The following is a 19,359-nucleotide window of genomic DNA, read 5'->3' on the forward strand; positions in this document are numbered from 1 at the left end:
GGGGCCACCAAAAGTTGGAATTGACTCGATAGCAACACGATGGATTTTCAATGGTTTCATAAGCATGAGAAAAATAGACACTGAATAAGGAAGACTGAAGAAGAATCACTGCCTTTGAATTGTGAAGATGGCGATGAATATTAGAAACTGCCATGGGCTGCCAAAAGAACAAACAAATATGTCTTGGAAGAAGGACAGCCAGAGTGCTCTTTGCACATGTTGTCAGGAGAGACCTATCTCTGGAGAAAGGCATCCTGCTTGACAAAGTAGATGAGGCAGAGGGAAAGAGGAAGTTCCTCAAGGAGATGCATTGACACTGGCTGCAAAAGTGGCTTCAAGTATGGGAACAATTGTGAGGCTGTGTACAACTGGGTGAAGTTTCATTCTGTCGTACATAGGAATTGGACCCAACTGGATGGATGGCACCTAACAACAATAGCAAGCAATAACACCAATAAGTTTCAAATTTATATTTTATATGACTTTTGGGAAAAAAAACTGTTATAGGTAATTATATAATCAATTCCATTGCCATTGAGTGGATTTAGACTCAGAATGACCCTATAGGACAAAAGAGAATTGCACCTTGGTTTCCCAGATTGTAAGTGAGTCTTTATTGAGGCAGTCTGTCTCATCTGTCCCCCTCTGCAGAGCAGCTGATGAGTTTGAACCACCAACTCTGCAGATAGCAGCTCAATGCACAAAGCCTCTTTTGTGCCACAAAGCCTCTTTTGGTAACGATATATGAAAATGCAAAGCCATTACTCTGAGAAATGCCATTCAAAGGAATCTACATGGGTTAAAATTATACCCATGTTAATAACGGAACAATATCATGGGAGACAATCTAATATAAACTGGGGTGAGCAAAACTTCCATTGTGAAACAGAAAAAAAGAAGTCAAAGGTAAGGCATTATTAGTAGGAGAAAGTATTTGACTTGTGAACAGAGTAAACTTTGACATACCTGTGTTGGAAATGGGCTCTGTGTGGGGTCAGAGGTGGAGACATAAGCGGCCTGGGTGTAGGCATAGCTCTTGAACCGAGGTTTGGGAGAAGTTTGCTCGTAGCCCTGTGCTAGACTGACAGTGATCTGCAAACAGAAAAAGATTTGTGGGAGGGAGGAAGAGAGAAAGGAGACATTGCAAATGACCTTGGAAGCCCTACTTCCCAATATACTAGAAAAATGGACATTACATTGAACAGGCAAGATGAAAGTTTAAACTTAAAGACGTATCAGTGATATTAGAAACCAGCATACTCCAAGGATTGGTGCTTCTGGCATCGTGCTGGTATTCAGGGTCTCAGGAGTGATGTCACAGTGGCATTGAACCATAAGGCTCCACACTGTGGCACTAATATGGGATGGCGCTCTGCTATCTGCCCTACTCCCCCGGCCGCTCCAATAAAAAAAGGCATTGACAGGCTATTTTCTCTGAATGCAAAGTAAACAGAGCCAGACCCTATTAGGTCAATCCCCTGGAAAAGACTGAAGCTTTCATAAGCTAAATATAGAACTAGCTCAGTAGAGTGAGAAAATTAAGTCTAAAAGCTTTGGGCGTCCTTAGCAGAAATTTCACTAAACTCTTTTTTCATTATTTGTGTCTAGGAAAATACAAGAAAACATCCCAAAAATGTCCACTGTTAAGAAAGAAAGATAGAGGCTGAGAAGACAAGTCAATGTGGTAGAAAGTCCTCAAGCTTTCCCTAGAATCGTATCATAAATAATTGTATGACATATATTCTTCATTTGTCTTTCATTCACAATAATTCAAAAACACTTTTGCTCTTTTCAAAAAGGTGACTTTCTTTTTCTTTGAATCATTTGATTGGGGACTCTTACAACTCTTATCACAATTCATGTATACATTCATGTGTCAAACACATTTGTACATATGTTGCCCTCATCATTCTAAGAACATTTGATTTCTACTTGAGCCCTTGGTATCAGCTCCTCATTTTCCCCCTCCCTCCCTACCCCCCGCCTCATGAACACTTGATAATCTATAAATTGCTATTATTTTGTCATATATTACACTGTCTGACATCTCCCTTCACCCACTTTTTTGTTGTCCATACCACAGGGAGGAGGTTATATGTAGATCCTTGTAATCGGTTCCCCCTTTCTACCCCACCTTCTCTCCAACCTTCTGGTATTGCCACTCTCACCACTGGTCCTGAGGGGATCATCTGTCCTCGATTCCCTGTGTTTCCAGTTCCTATCTCTACCAGTTTACATTCTCTGGTCTAGCCAGATTTGTAATGTAGAATTGGGATCATGATAGTGGGGTGGGGGGGAGCATTTAAGAGCTAGAGGAAAGTTGTGTGTTTCATCGTTGCTACACTGCACCCTGACTGGCTCATCTCCTCCGTACAACCTCTCTGAAAGGGGATGTCCAGTAGCCTACAGATGGGTCTTGGGTCCCCAATCTGTACTCTCATTCATTGACAATGATATGATTTTTTGTTCTTTGATCCCTTCGACATCTCATGACCACACCGGAGGGTGTGCTTCTTCCATGTGGACTTTATTTCTTCTGAGCTAGATAGTCGCTTGTTACCTTCAAGCCTTTAATAAATTCAACAAATTTTATATTCCATATTCATATAATGTGGTAGCATAGTACTTTAATATTCTGCTTTGAAAATAAAATTAGAATCCATACTATCAGCTATTATTTGAATCATTAATCTAGACTCTCTCATTATATATACACATACATATAGTTAATATGGAATTCTCTATATATGTATATACATAAACACATACACATATATGTGTAGATATGTACATGCATGACCTAAGTCTTTAATTGTGACTGTGGTATAGCGACCTCACCTGCTGAGAATAATGCATTTGATGATGTAATTGGAAATGTTCTTCTTGAGTAACCTTTGATGGCCTTGGCAACATTTCCACTTCTTGGATGGCTTCAATGCTGACTTGTTGAGGCAAAACTTGGAAGAGTGATGTGACATACATTAAGATGGACTTCTTATCTGGATAAGTGGTGGCAACATCTGTAAGCATATGAACATCACACATCAATTTTTGTTTTCAATATTTAAGACTATGAAAGGGGAATGTTATAAGAAGAAGGCAGATTAATGAACACTCGATTGTCCAAGAGTGTCCTCTAGAGATTAATTAGAACATGATAATCAGACCTGAACAGTCCTTTCAATTTGGCAGACCAATGAGAAGATCACTTAAGTTAATTTCATATCCTTGTTCACAGAACAATGTCATTTCATCACACTCTTTCTTACGTAAAAGTGCCACCCTGGCCATCTTAGAGAGTTGCTTGCAGTAGCGAAGAAATAAAAATAAAAGATTGTACATCCCTTTCCCTGGAAAGGTAGATAAGCATACCAATGCCAAAGGTGCTCAGAAATAAACAGTTACACAAAAGAGCTCGATGCTTTTGATTCCAGTAAGGAAAATATGTATCTCCCAATCACAATGTGGCTGATGATAAAGCTAAATAAGCAGCATTGAAATGACTCATGTAATGCCAGGCTAAAATCCAAACAGCAAGATACTGAAGTATAACGACTAGACATAATCCTTACATAAATGAAAAACCTGTTTGATGACCTTATGGTATATCCGTTGAAGGTGAATAGCTAGTTCTCAGACCCGAGATATAAATTGAAAGGTCATTTACACAAAGTTGATCAGACTTTTAAATTCTTTTCCACATTCAGGGAGTGAAGGAAATATGGCACTGAAAGTCAAGAATAATTTATAATCACACATAGAAGGTGGCAGCCCCTTCATGGCTTGTTTGCTATTTGGCATTACACTTTACCTACTGTGCTCATTATAGGGAACCCAGATGTAAAATTCATCCTTTATGTAAAGGCCGATGTTAATCCCAGCAGTTTGACACATCAATCCTGGCAGGAGGCCAAGGCAAGCTGCACTTTTGTGGCAAGGCATTTTGCTTGCCATACTCTGTCTTAGCTAATATTAAATGATGTTTTAATTAAATATGCATATTCTGCTCTGGTATTCTGATTATGTGTAAAAAACCCACCAATTTCATCTGAGTTTTATGAGTATATAAAAGAGACTGAGCAGGTCACTCAGCAAGGAGCAGAGCCATGATCAATCCAAACAATGGTCTTGAACGTGTTTTTCAGAATAGTTACAAGTTGATGGTGAGGAGGCTAACTAATGCGTTCTGAGTCTGCTTCCATCCATAACATAATACAGTAGATCCCAATTTTTAATGTGCATATTAGTTACCTGGGCACCCTTTGAAAATAGAGTCTGATTCAGTAGGTCAAGAGTGGTGCTTGAATCTGTGCATTCCAAGGTGATGCAGTTGCTGTGGACTTACAAGGCTCAAAAACATTGTCACATTGGAATACTTAGAGGTATTAAGTACTCACTGCATACGTGTGCAGATCATGACATCCAAGTCTACCATATGCAGATGATACAACCTTGCATGTTGAAAGTGAGGAGGACTTGAAGCAAATGCTGAAGAACATCAAGGATTGCAGGCTTTAGTATGGATTACAGACCAATGACAATCCTCACAACTGGACCAATAGGTAACATCAGGATAAAAAGAGGAAAGACCGAAGGTGTCTTGCTCAGATCCACAATCATGGAAGCAGAGAGTCAAGAGATCAAATGACACATTCCATTGGGTAAATCTCTTGCACAAGATCTCCTTAAAAAGGTTGAAAACTCAGATTCCAACTTAGGTGCACCTGACCTAAATCATGGTATTATCAATCACCTCACATGCAAGTAAATGAATGTTGAATAAAGAAGACTGCAGAAGAACTGATGTATTTGCATTATGCTGCTGTCAAATAATATTTAAAGTACTATCAGTAGCAAAAAGAACAAATAAATCTGCCTTGTATTAAGTACAGCCAGAATGCTCTTTAAAGGAAAGGATGGCAAGACTTCATTCACATATTTGGGCATGTTGTCAAGAGAGACTAGTCCCTAGAGGAAAGATACCATGCTTGCCAAGGTAGCAGGACAGTGAAGAAGAGGAAGGCTTTTAACAAGATGGGTTGACACAGTGACTGCACTGATGCGCTCAAACGTAAGAACAATTGTGAAGATGACACGGGACTGGGTAGGGTTTCCTTCTGTTGTACATAGGGTTTGTATAAATCTGAACTAACTCAATGGCACCTAACAACAACAACATTGATTTACTCGTCTCACCAACAGGTATTTACTGAACACATTTTACATCCACATCTTGAGAGAGACAGTTACAACACACATTTATTCATGCTCCTTATTGTACTCTCATTATTAACCAACAAATGTTGAAGAGAATTTGGGGTGGTTTTTTTGTTTATATCCTTGCAAATTCATTTTAAAGAAGAGCTTACAGTGCAGGAGTTAATTAATAAATAAACTTTAGAAAGTTAAGTTTAACTTTCTAAAGCCTAAATATTTCCATTCATTGATTATTTTTATAGCATTGATTTCTTGAAGAATGCTAAACAATTTAGGATGTTTTGTGACTATAAAATGCTTTCTTCCTTTTTCTTTGTATTGTGTTTCATCTATAATGAACATTATTCAGAACAATGTTAATTTTGAAAGTTTTAAATAAAGCCATGCAGTAATAAAGGCATTGGTTTTAAAGCTTGATCTTGAGGCTCTCTACTGCTATATTTTACATAGACACAGAAGAAGGCTTCAAGTAACTTGTGAGAATAGAATAGAAATATATTGGAATTTTTCCATCAATATTTGGAGTCCTTTCATATTGGTACATATGCTGGGCTCATTCATAACCCATGATAAAAAGAACTGAATGTGAAAATAGAACTAGCATTGTATCACTGCTCCAGGAAAAGGTCAAAATTGGAATCAACTGTATCAACATAAGCCATAATGTTCATTGAATGGAAATGCTCATAAATATCAGTCATTACAATAAATATACCTTAAATTCTCCAATCTCTTTGTAGTCTGCCTCTGAGAAATAGGATTCATTAGTAGTAAACTATGGAGTCTAATATTTCCTTATTTCAAAGAAAACATTTAAATAAAAATTAATTTAACTCTCAAGATATATTTATGAATATCTCTATATTTCAAATGTCAATAGATTTTTTAGGAGATCAAAATAGGGAAACTGGTATAGATTCTGCTCATGAGGAATTTATCATCTTTGGGAATAGTCAGACAAGCACAACATTATCACCTTGATGAACATATTTTAAAATATGTTGCTGACCTTGGTAAAGCAAGTGCTTCACCATGTACAGAGAAAGGAAGAAACTGTCTATTATTGGAGGCAACTCTTTTGGGCTGAAAATGGAGGAAGGGGGAACCGTGCTTCAGACAGTAGCCTAGCAGGAGCAACAAGGCAGACAGTGTGATGGACAGATTAGTTAGACTTTGGAAATAGCACCTGCAGGGTGTTTGTAACCTAGTTGCAGGGATTGAAGAATAAGATAAAATGGGGAGATGGTAGGTGGAACACCACGAGGTCACCCAAACTCACAACCGACCTTCTTGAGTCATTTTTAACTCATAGGTGTTCCCCTGTGTGTTTCTAAGACTATAACTCTTTACAGAAGTAGAAACCCCTGTCATTCTGCCACAGAACTGCTGGTGGCTTCAAACAGCCAACCCCACCGAAAGCAGTCCAACTGGCAACCACTATCCCATCAGAGATCCTAATGATCACCCATGGCAGAGTAAAAAAAAAAAAAACAAACAACAAAACACTTAACGATTTGGGAAAAAAACAAACAAACAAAAACACAACTAACTTTGAGTTCGTGCAATAACATCAAAGTTTCAATAAAATAAATCTCTTAAAATCAGAACATGTAGATGAAGACAAAAAGTGAGTGGGCATTGGAGGTCATAAATCCACAGAGAACATATTAGACAACCAAACTAGGACCCAGTAAGAGGACCAGAGTTTTAAAAAATCAAAGTAGAGAGGAATCGCTAAAATATATATAAAGAGCATCATTCAATTTTCAAATAAGTGTCTCCCAATATTTGGTGACTCTCTTTTCCACAAAAAAATATGTGAAACCCTAAAGATACAAAGACTGAGAAATTGTGGATGAAATGAACAATGCTTAGGAGGGGGGAAGGAACCAATTGCACTGTTGGCATGTTGGGGTGCGAAGTGGGTCACGCACACAATTTACAGTCCCATTGAGACAATTACCAAATGCCTTCTTCTAAGCATTGAGCTGCTAGCTGAAACATCACCAGTTTAAATCTACCAAGGGAGAATGATGAAGGGAAAGATGATGCAGTCGGCTTCCCCTAAAATGGACAGCTTCAGAAACTCTCTTGAGCAACTCTGTATCTGACAGGGTTCCTATAAGGAGGATCCAATGCTTCAGCAGTAGCTGTGGATGGTGTTGGTCATATTTCTCCCAAGCCAATCATTGGTAAACTTTCACTTCTAAAGGTCAGCCATTAGGAGTGGATTCATTCCAATGACTGTGATTCAGAACGCAAACTGATTAACCGCAGTCTCACTTGAGTAACTATGCTTCTAAAGTGGATAGTAGCCTGCTTGGGAGTGTGAGTGTTCACTACTCTGTTGGTGTCCAGGTTTCCCCTAAGGTCTAATATCACTCTACTTTGTAAAACATTAATTGAACAACATAAATAAAAGCCATCTAGTGGATTCCAACTCATGGCGACCTCATGTACAGGAGAGTAAACTGTGTTCCATAAGGCCATTCCCTGGTTCATTTCAGGAAGTCGATCACCCGGATTCACTTCTCCTAAGAGCTTCAACTGTCTCAGTTAGCAGTCAAGCAAGTTAGCCACTTTTCAACCAGGGACTCTATCATTTCGTCTAATAAAAGTAAACACAATAAATTTAGCATTGTGGTTTGAGTGATCGTATCATATTCAATAAAATTCAAGTGATGGAATTCATTTTTAAATAGCAACTTCTTAATAGGAATGTACTTATTAGGTGTGGGTGGTAAAGTGAAAGCGATGAATTTTAAGTCAAAGATCTCAATTATATTTTAATTATACAGTTGCGGTGGGTGGTGCAGTGGATTACAGGTTAGGATGCTCACCACCAGATCAAAATCAGTAGCAGTTCCTCAGGAGAAAGAAGAAGCTTTCTGCTTCTGTAAATAGTTACAGCCACAGAAACCCAAAGAAGCACTTCTTATCTGCCTATACATTTGCTATGAGTCAGAAGTGACTTGATGGCAGTGAGTTTGGTTTGGAGTAGGTGAAATTATATCCCCTTTCAGAATAGCCTCAACCATAACCCGGAACCTGTGATTGCAAACTTATTTGGAAATGTGGCCTCTGGAGATATTTGATAATCATAAAACCTGAATCCAATAACTCATGAATTGACCAAATGGCTGGCTGCCACCATGGGTACAAATATGTGTTGTCTTTCTCATCTTTCTAAGAGAAAGGAGAAGGAGAGGTAAACGTGAGCATAGAGACAGAGAGGGGGCCTCTAGGGAAGTAGATTGCAGAGACAGACATTAGTGATATGCAGTGACACCCCCCAAAATGGCAAGGATTCTGGCAAATACCAGAAGTAAGGATCCTTCGTGACTGTTTAGAGACTCCCAACCTCCAGAAGATGAGAGAATAAAATTCACTAACTTGGTGGCTATGTATTAAGGCAGTTCAGGAAAATAACACAGCACATACATACAAGGGAGATTCAAATCCTCATGGAAAAATCTCATTAACTTAGAATTCCTTTTCCCCATGAGCTTTTTGAAGTCCTACACATATTTCTATTAGTAGAGAAAGATCATTGGTGTCTTCTGCAGTCAGCTCTCCTTCTAGAAAACAACAATCAGAATCCCAATCCAGCAGTAGAGTCATGAAGGATATATGTAATTGTGGTGAGACAAGATCGAACATGTTTTAAATCATGTCTCTGGTATAGTGTGATGGTTGATGTTTCTGTTGTAAATGCAAAAAGAAACCTACTTGTATGAAGCCATTTGTGCTATTTTTTAGGAAGTCATAAGAAGAAGCTGGTTGGAAGGAGAGGTCATACAATGACCATATATTGTACAAAATCTGAATGGCATGCTTGTTCAATGGTAAAATGTTTGCATTGACTAGAGACCTAGGTTTGATCCCAGGACAATGCAGTATCCTTCTATCACTGGAGGCTTGGACATTGCTCTGATGCTAACAGGCTTCAATGGAGCTTTCCATGTAAGGCAGACTAAGAAGAAAGACCGGGCAGTCTACTTCCAAATGTCAGTCAAAGGAAATTCAATGAATCACAAAGATACTCTCGACAACCAAACATGGACTTGTTGCCTGGACCTACACAATTTTCTTCTATTGTATCTGGGGTCACTATGAGATGGGAATATTTCAACATCACCATACAAAACACTTGTGCTTTGGTAGACTATGAGCATTCAGCTGATGATAACCTCATACAAAGGAATATAGACGGTGCTTATTCTAGAAATGCAAAGACTGGCATTCTGTGACTGTTTAAAATATTTGTTAAGTGACTAAATCAAGAGAATATTTGAGGCTCTAGGGATTCATGAGGATTATGTAAGACAGTAACTTAGAAAAGAATATATATATATATAACGAGTACCATAGTATTTGAAGAGCATGAAAAAGATGAGATGAGATTTATACTTTTTATTACAAGACATTAACATTATATGAAATGAGAGGCACTGAACCCCCAAAATGAGAACTTATAAATATCTGAAAGTGATTTTTAGTAAAATTCTACTGTATAAAGTATCAGTTGCCACAAAAGTTAAAATTAATATTTTCTAATTCAGTCTCTGAAGTCATCCCAGAATAAAAATGTGGAGAACTCATAACATGGCTAGAATATTTTATGTTATGAACAATAATAATGACTCTGTCAAGTGTCCCTATAATAAGCAGAATTTTGATATCAGAAATTACAGTAGGACAAATAAATCATTTAGTGAAATGCCATCATCTTTCAAATGAGGAGACTGAAGCACCAAGTGGTTGAATGGAAAGTTCAGAAGCTAGATAAAATCAGAATTAAAAGTTTCATATTAGAACCACACTGCCCTAAACATTTCCAAAAGTGATTATCTGAATGGTAAGCCTATAATCAATGCTGCTTCATAAAAAACTATCTTTAGCTTTTATAATATTGGAGAGATAACCCTTAAATTATAGATTTATTTTATGTCCCCAAAACAACCTACATAAAGACCAAAAAATATAGTCTTTTGTGGTTATCAGGTGCCATCAAGCCAGTTCAAACTCAGGGTGACCCCATGTACAACAGAACTGAAACACATCCAGACCCCGATGCCACCCTCAAAATTATGCTTATGTTTGAGCCTCTGGTGGCAGTCATTTGGTCAATACATTTTGTCAAGGGCCTTTCTCTCTTTCCTTGACCCTCTACTTTCCCAAGTATGACGTTCTTTTCTAGGGACAGGGCTTTCCTGATAATATATATAAAGTATGGGAAATAAAATCTCTTCATCTTTGCTTGTAAGGAACATTCTTTTTATTTAATGTTTTATTAGGGGTTCATTTAACTCATCACAATTCATACATACATCAGTTGTGTAAAGCATATCTGTACATTCATGGTTCTCATCATTTTCAAAGTATATGCTCTCCACTTAAGCCCTTGGCATCAAGTCCTCTTTTTTCCCCTCCCACTCTGCTCCCCCCTCCCTCATGAGCCCTTGATAATTTATAAATTATTTTGTCATATCTTGCCCTGACGTCTCCCTTCACTCCCTTTTCTGTTGTCTGTCCCCCAGGGAGGAGGTCACATGTAGATCCTTGGAATAGGTTCTCTCTTTCAAACCCACTCTCCCTCAACCCTCCCAGTATCGCCACTCACACCCCTGGTCCTCAAGGTATCATCCGCCCTGCATTCCCTGTGCCTCCAGCTCCTATATGCATCAGTGTACATCCTCTGGTCTAGCCAGACTCGCAAGGTAGAATTCGGACCATGATAGTGGGGCGGGGGGGGGGGCGGGGGGGGAGGAAGGAAAGCTGTATTTTTCATCGGTGCTACATTACACCCTGACTAACTCATCTCCTCCCCTAGACCCCTCAGCAAGTGGATCTCCAGTGGCTGACAAACGGGCTTTGGGTCTCGACTCTGCACTTCCCCCTTCATTCATCTATGGTAAGATTTTTTTGTTCTGATAATACCTGATCCCTTCGACATCTCGTTATCGTACAGGCTGGTGTGCTTCTTCCAAGTAAGGAACATTCTTGCTATACATCTACCAAGACACAATTGTTTGTTCTTTTGGCAGTCTACGGTGCTTTCAATTTTCTTCATCAGCACCATAATTCAGAAGTGACAACTCATCTTTGGTCTTCCTTACTCCATGTCCAACTTACACATCCTTATGAGGCCATTGAAAATACCATGGCTTGAGTGATTACGAGGTGCTGAAAGGATCAGTTTTCAGGCATCAAAGAACAAAAAATCATATCATTGTGTGATCACCTCCCCGATATGATGGCTGAAGATAAATGGGTACATAAGCAAATGTGGTGAAGAAAGCTGATGGCACCCAGCTATAAAAAAATACAGGATCTGGGGTCTTAAAGGCTTGAAGGAAAACAAATGGCAATCTAGCTGAGAAGCAACAAAGCCCATATGCAAGATGCATACCAGCCTGTGTGATCACAAGGCATTAAAGGGATGAGGTATCAGGCATCAAAGAACATAAAAATCATATCATTGTGAATGAGGGGGAGTGTGGAGTGGGGACCCAAAGCCAATCTATAGGCAACTGGACATCCCCTTCAGGAAGGGTCACAGGGAGGAGACAAGCCAGTCAGGGTGCAGTGTAGCAATGATGAAAAATACAACTTTCCTTTAGTTCCTGTAGGAAGCATCTGGCTGATCAAGGTGTTTACTAATGGGTGACTATTTAGTCCCCTGCACCTCTGTGTCTCTGCAGACAAAAGCATTGCAAAATGACTGTTGTTTGTGACTTTGCTGCTAAAAGCATTGAGGGATAACTCAGTTATTTACAATCTCTTTGAGGCTCTCTAGAATCTTGCATATCCCTGTGATTGTCTTTGAACCTAGTGCTTTTATTATTCTAAAGTTAAGAAACTGTGACTAGTTAAGTAACATTTGCATAGATAAGAGTTTAGGAATGTTTAAGTTCTTTGATGTTTATTTTGTAACCAATTCCCTTGTGTAAGAAGAGTGTGTGTGTGTGTATATATATATATATATATATACCAAGCTTCAAATATACTCGAGACTTCAGTCCATGAGATTGGAGTCCTCCTGATCCCATGCTTCGTACATAGCTCTTTGTTTTCCGTTCATCCGCACGCCTCAGTTCGAACCCAGCTTGATGCTGGATAGCTGGTCTGAATCCCCCACAAGTTCCTAAATGCTTCCTCGCCCCTCCACACCACAGCCCCACCACTATCATGATTCCAATTCTACCTTATACATCTGGCTAGACCAGAGGATGTATACTGATACAGATAGGAACTGGAAACACAAGGAATCCATGATGGATGATTCCTGTGGGACCAGTGGTGAGATTGGAGGGTGGGTGGGGTAGAGAGGGGGAACCAATTACAAGGATCTATATATAACCTCCTCCCTGGGGGTTGGACAACAGAAAAGTGGGTGAAGGGAGATGTCGGACAGTGTAAGATATGACAGAATAATAATTTACAAATTATCAAGGTTTCATGAGGGAGGGGGGCGGGGAGGGAGGGGGGAAATGAGGAGCTGATGGCAGGGGTGTATGTGGAGAGCAGATGTTTTGAGAATGATGAGGGTTACGAATGTACAAATGTGCTTTATGCAATTGATGTATGTATGGATTGTGATAAGAGTTGTATGAGCCCCTAATAAAATGATTTTTAAAACATAACAAAAATACCCACTATAACACCATTCCCTTCTTTCAATGTACATGTTAAAATGACTATAAAAGCTACCACTGAGAGAACACCAATAATGTTCCAGGTACTTTGCATATTTTATCCCTAAATTTAAACAAAATTCTCTAAGGAAAAAATAATACCATGGCTTGAGTCGTGCACACCTTAGTCCGCTAAGAAACACCCTTGCTTTTCAACACTTCAGAGAGAGCTTGTGCATCAGATGTACCCAGTGCTATGTGCAGTTAGATCTTTTGAGTGCTGTTTCCATGAGAATGAAAGTTTTTATTTCTTCAGTATTTTCCTCATTGATCATCATGGTGTCTATTTGTCCAGTTTTGATCATTTTGGTTTCCTTTACAAGTAGCTAAAATTCACAATGAAGGCTGTAGTCTTTGATTTTCATCAGAAGTGCTGCAAAACCTCCTCTTAAATTACATCTTGGGACTTATTTAAACATTTGTGGCAACTGATGTATCCATTTCAAAATGTTAGTCAACTGGGTGTGCTGATGAGGTTGCAAATGATTTTTTTCCTTTTTCTTATTTATATTTTCCAGCTTCACTCTCAGCACAAGAGATTTATAATTAGATACATACATTTTTGTTACAAAAGAATCTGCAAATCTCATAAAATAACAATAAATGGGAAGTTTCATATTGTTATCTCTCAGCATACCCTCACCTCAAAATAAATTTGATGTGAATAAGTTTGCTATGAAATTGATGCCTTCAACAAAATGATTTTTATTTTGGTCAGTCAATATAAGGAGAGTCCAATTAGCCAACTACCAGGGACACCCTTGAAACACTCCTAGGAAATCAAATCTGAGGACAGTTTTTGACAGGAGAAAGGCAGATCTTGAAAGACTGGATTACAATTTATATCATGTGTAATGGGAAAGAAGCAAGGTTTCAAAGATAAATGGCTGTAAAAAGGTGCATGCACAAAAATTTGGACAAGATTTTAAGAATTATATTGAAGCATAAAAAAGTCTGATTATAGATGCATTGTTTTTATTTTAATAAATCATTTTATTGTGGGAATGTTATAGCTCTGATAACAATCCATACATCACTCCTATCAAGCACATTTGTACATATGTTGCCATCATCATTTCTAAAACATTTTCTGTCTACTTGAGCCCTTGGTATCAGCTCATATATTTTACCTCCCACCCTTGTGAACCCATGATAATTTATAAATTATTTTTATTTTCATATTCTACACTGTCTGTTGTCTCCCCCCTTTCTCCTCTTTCTCCCCCAACCTTCCCCTTACCCTCATGGTATGGCTACTGTCATCATTGGTCCTGAGAAGTTTTTCTGTCCTGGATACTGTGTGTAGAGAGCTCTTATCTGTACCAGTGTATATTCTCTGGTCTAGTCAGATTTTTAAGAAAGAACTGAGGTCATGATAATTGGCGGGGGAGGTGAAGCATTAAAGAACTAGAGAGATGTCGTATGTTTCATTGGTGCTATACTGCATCCTGTCTGGCTCATCCTTTCCTTGAGACACTTCTGTGATGCGATGTCCAATTGTCTACAAATGGCATGTGGGTCTCCATTCTGATCCCCCTTGTTTGCATCAAAATAGTTGTTTATTTAGGCTCTGCTGATGCCTGATACCTCGACACTTCCTGATCACAAGGGTCTATGTGCTTCTTCCATGTGCCTTCCGTTGCTTCCCTGCTAGATCACTACTTGTTTCGCTTCAAGCCTTTACGACCCCAGATGCTATATCTTGTAATAGCCAGACACTGTCAACTTTCTTCCTCACATTTGCTTATGCATTCATTTTGTCTTCAGTTGTTATGTCGGGAAGATGTGTCAAAGAATGCCAGGTTATTAAAACAAAGTGTTCTTATGTTGAGAGAGGACTTAAGTAGAGTCCTAATGTCTGTCTGCTACTTTAATACTTAACCTATAAATATATATATATATATATATATATATATGTAAATCTATTTCCCTATCACTATACATTAATATATTTTCGTATGTACATGCCTATGTTTATATCTCTATAAATGTCTTTTGCCTCCTAGTTCTTTCCTGTATTTCCTTTTATTTCCTCCAGTCCCAATATCATGTCTGACCTTCATTAGACTCTCTGAACCTTCTCCCAGCTACATTGCACTTGAGCAAACCCCACCAAGTGTTCTATGCCCTCCTCCCCATCGATTTGGGATCTTTTGTTTTTTCTTTCTCCCAAGGTTTGTTGGTTCCACTCCTCCCTTTCCCCTATTGCCTCCTCTCCCCTGTCCCTCCAGAACTACTGGTCCTTTGTTTTCTCCTGGGGAGTATTTATCCTGCCTCTCAAATAGATACCCTTTGAATACTTCCCGGTCTGTCTGCTGAGCCTTCTGAATGTTTTCTGATTGAGTCTGAGGCAGGGCTTGGCCCTGCAGAAATCTGAAGTCTATTTTCAGACATTCTCACGGATTGAGTTGCTTTGCTCCCTTTGCTGCTCTGCTGTGCTCCCTCAAGGTTGTGCCCTCGTGTGTGGGGGTGCCAGAGCGGGCACAATTCCCGCTCTATGCCTCCAGTACTGCCTCCAGTAGCACTGTGGGTCAGTAAGGGGACATTTTGGATAGACACCTATTAACTGGGCTGAATGGAATGTAACTTAAAATATGCTGGAAGTCGGGGGTGGGGGGAGGATGGAAGCTGGGAAGAACACTGAACAACAGAGGTAAATACTGTTATTTATACAATCCTGCTATACTGACATCTAAGTGCAAATGCGTGGATAGACACCCAGGCTGCAAGAACATGAGACAATGGGATTATGCCTACCAATATAATACTTATAGATACTTTACAGAGGATCTTTGTACATGTGTATTTACCTTTGCTGTAAATAAATCCATGAACGTTATGGAACATACTGGTGGTAAATTAGGAACACTTCTTAGACATAAGGAAACACCTTGAAATAATGAGTGTATAGGTTCAAGGATTCAGCACCATATAGTCTCAGGAAACATCAAAGCCAATTGGAATAAGATAGACCACAAAGACAATGTTCTACATCCTCTTGTGGTGAATAGAAACTGAGGTATTAACAGTTCATGAGTAATCATCTAAGGTGCAACTACTGGTCTCTCCCTGTCCTGAAGAAAGAAAAGTTAAAAAATATATATATATCAAAGAAGATCATGAAATAATTCATCCAATAGATCATATGAGCATCAACTCCACGATCTTGAGAATAGGAAAAACTAGATGATGCCAAGCTATGAGCACCAACTCCTCTTAAAAGTAACACATTAGAAGGCCCTGGTAACAGTGGAAGAAAACTGTGGAAACAACTCACAATCAAAAAAAGACCAGGCTTACTGGTCAAATAAAAATGGATATATCCCTAACACTATGGCCCTTAGCCATCCCTCAAGATCTGCAAGGGAAGTTAACCTTTTTGCTTAATTTTCAACCACACAGCACAATGGTATGTATGGGGAGACAATCGCAAGCACTAAGGAGATACACATTTCTTCAAATTAACAAAAAAATTAACTGAATATCTTTAGGCAACTTGGATTAAGATAAATTTAAATGATTTTTCACAGAGATTGTGTTAGGAACAAAATTATAAAAATGAAGACCTTCATTGTTAAAAGTGGAAGGGAAATTGAATAATTAAGAAGAAAATTGTGGTCATAAACTAGGTATGGTCATATAGTGTTAAATATTAAACTGTGAACACACATATGATAACCAATCACAACTCGTGGCTGCAATAACAAAACAAGCAAAATGAATACATATGAAATTGTATAGTGTCCATCACTGGGTGTAAAAACAGTGACAAAAATTCCACTGTCATCACGCCAATGCTGACTCACAGAGACCCTCTGTAGACCTCGGAAACTCCAAAGCTTTCAGGGAAAAGAAAGACACAGTCATCTTTCTCCCACAAAATGGCAGGTGGGTTTGAACTGCTAACTTTCCTGTTAGCAGCACAATCCCTAACACAACACTATCATGGCTACTTTGTATTGAATGTATGGAAATGAAGACTTTTTACAATAAACCCATTGATCTCCAAATGCTACTGTTCATACTGTGTATGGGATATTGCTATACTAGATTAATTCATTAAGCTGTAAGATTGTCATTTTTAAATTCAATATTTTATATCCATCATTGCATTCTATATCTGTGCATTTTCAATTTACCCCTACCTCTTTACAATCAATATGAGGCAAGTAGCAGTTGTCCCTAAATCAGACATTCATTACCTGGGGACTGTTTATATCAAACAAATACACTTTAAAAAACAACAACAACAACATTCTAATAAGAGTATTTGAATGCATTACTTCACATGTTCTTTTGCATTCTGCAAGATCTGCTCTGCCTTCACTAAATTAAATATTCTTTAATTAATCCTTTCCATAATTTTAGCACTTCATTCACTGATCCAAGTAGTTGCCTTGATCATCTAATAACCATACTTCTCATTAAAGAACTGTAAAAATATTATAATGGAAACAATTTGCATTGATGAAGATGCTTCCATTTCATAATAAAATTCATAATGATAAAAGCAGTGACTTTTATTTATCCATGAGAAACACTAAACAATTTCCTCTTTTAAGTATCCAATTATTCCTTTCAATATGTTTATGGGGGAGCTATCAGAACACTCACAGCAGCATCTTGGCACAAGTAGAAAGTGAGGGCTAAAATAAGTGATGGTCACTTAAGGCAAACCAGAAGAAAACAAAAGTAAACAGAATCAGGTGCTTCCAATAAACATCTGGTACTATTCCACCTTCTGGGCAATCATCCTAAATATGCTTATGCAAAATATTCATAATAATAAAATCACCATCCTGTTTTGATCCAGAAACAAGGGTAACTAGAGGTGGTGTTTTGCGTACTGTAGTGGCAATATGAGTCACTGAAAAGAGACATTTATCTAGCACTTAAAGGAGCTGCAACTTTGTGTCAGACAACTTTAAGCATAAAGTGGTAAATAAATGAGCACAGACGCCTGCTCTCATGGAACTCTGGTTCTAATGCAGAGACCAAAATTCAAAATAAATAATTTCAAAACCCTTCATTTACCATCTGTCAAATGGGCCCATAAAGACACACAAAGCCTCAAAACTGTATAGTGTGTCACTAAGGGTGAGGCTTGTCTCACCGCCATGCCTCCTTTATTCTAGTAAAGAATGCCTTTAGAAAAATTCACTCTTCCTGCTGGGCTTTTTTTTTTTTTTAAGGAACCAAGTAGGAATACGGATTCTGTAGTTGCCGTGTAGGGTAGTTATACATTTTCATGTCACCTTGAATATATATAAAAGTAGGGGTGAAGTTTAGGTCACAATCTGATGGTGATCCCATTCTTGTAAGCGTAGCTCTCATGAAGACAGCACAGGGAACCGCACTTTCTCTTCTTTCCCTTCCTGGCTGGTGGACCACTGTGGAACCAGCAAGAGACCTGTGATATGACCACCACCATTGGATCCACACGACTTGCTCCCACTGTCCTGTGATCGTCCTGCATTCTATGTCATTGCATATGACTGTGAGTCTGAAGAAAACTAATGGACTAGTATCAGACTTGTGAACTTCAGTTGGTCTTGGCTGGGAAGCTGTCCTTACATACAATTACTTCTTGATATAAATCTCTTTCTTACACATGAGTGTCACTGAGCTTGTTTTTCTAGTGATCCCACTCTAACACACCATGCTAACATCAAGCATATGGATGATGCATGGTTCATGAGAAAAATGAACAAATGTTGGGAGGCTGGGGGAAGGGCCCTTGGGGTTCCATGAAATGGAAATTGTCACCTAATCCTGATTTCCCAGGGTTTCATCTAGAACCACATTTTAGTGAAAAAAATTTTTTGGTTGTTTTCATTTATTAAACTACAGGTCAAATATCGATGCCTTGGAGCTAATCATGGTGAAAAGGGCAGGCCTTCAATGTTCTATTTCAAAGTGCGAAGCCACTACAAAGCAGTCTCTTTCCCACCTACTCATGGAATCTGTGCCACAGTAAGTCTGCATTGATGCTTATATCTCTTTTCATGGGCACTGGTGGCTCTGTGATCACACTCGGAGCTGCTAACCAAGAGGATGATAGCTCGCATTCACCCAGCCAATGCACAGGAGGAAAATGTGGCAGCCTGCTTCCCCGAAGATTTACTCTATTTTTTATGTGAACAATTCATGTGGTATACATTGCTTTCAAACTGGACTACGCCTCACATGCTCCTTTTGCCTCCCTGGGGACGGGTATTATTTAGAGAGCATAGCATTTGGGAGAAAACACAGTACAGATTTGGGAACATTGCGCTGCAACCCAGAGAGTTGGTGGCTAGCAACCAGCAGCTTCCCTTCAGGACAAAGTGAGCTTTGGCATGTAGAGAGCCCTGGAAACCCTGTGGGGCAGTTCTGTTGTCTTACAAGGTCACTGAAAGCCAGAATACATGCAATGGCAATGGGTTTGGGTATTTTCTTTTTCCTT

The 19,359-nt window shown here is 38.8% G+C and overlaps 1 protein-coding gene across 1 annotated transcript in view; it reads right to left on the reverse strand.

The window, feature by feature from the left end:
- Positions 1-19,359, reverse strand: part of LOC142433260 (dystrophin-like) — a 432,482-nt gene that overhangs the window by 291,556 nt on the left and 121,567 nt on the right. The window contains exons 5-6 of the mRNA XM_075538341.1: positions 2,839-3,020; positions 967-1,092 (exon numbers count right to left, since the gene is read on the reverse strand). Coding sequence (XP_075394456.1) covers positions 967-1,092; positions 2,839-3,020 — 308 coding nt within the window. The remainder of the gene's footprint in view (positions 1-966; positions 1,093-2,838; positions 3,021-19,359) is intronic.

The sequence above is a fragment of the Tenrec ecaudatus genome, chromosome X (genome assembly GCF_050624435.1).
Source record: "Tenrec ecaudatus isolate mTenEca1 chromosome X, mTenEca1.hap1, whole genome shotgun sequence".
Classification (NCBI taxonomy): domain Eukaryota; kingdom Metazoa; phylum Chordata; class Mammalia; order Afrosoricida; family Tenrecidae; genus Tenrec; species Tenrec ecaudatus.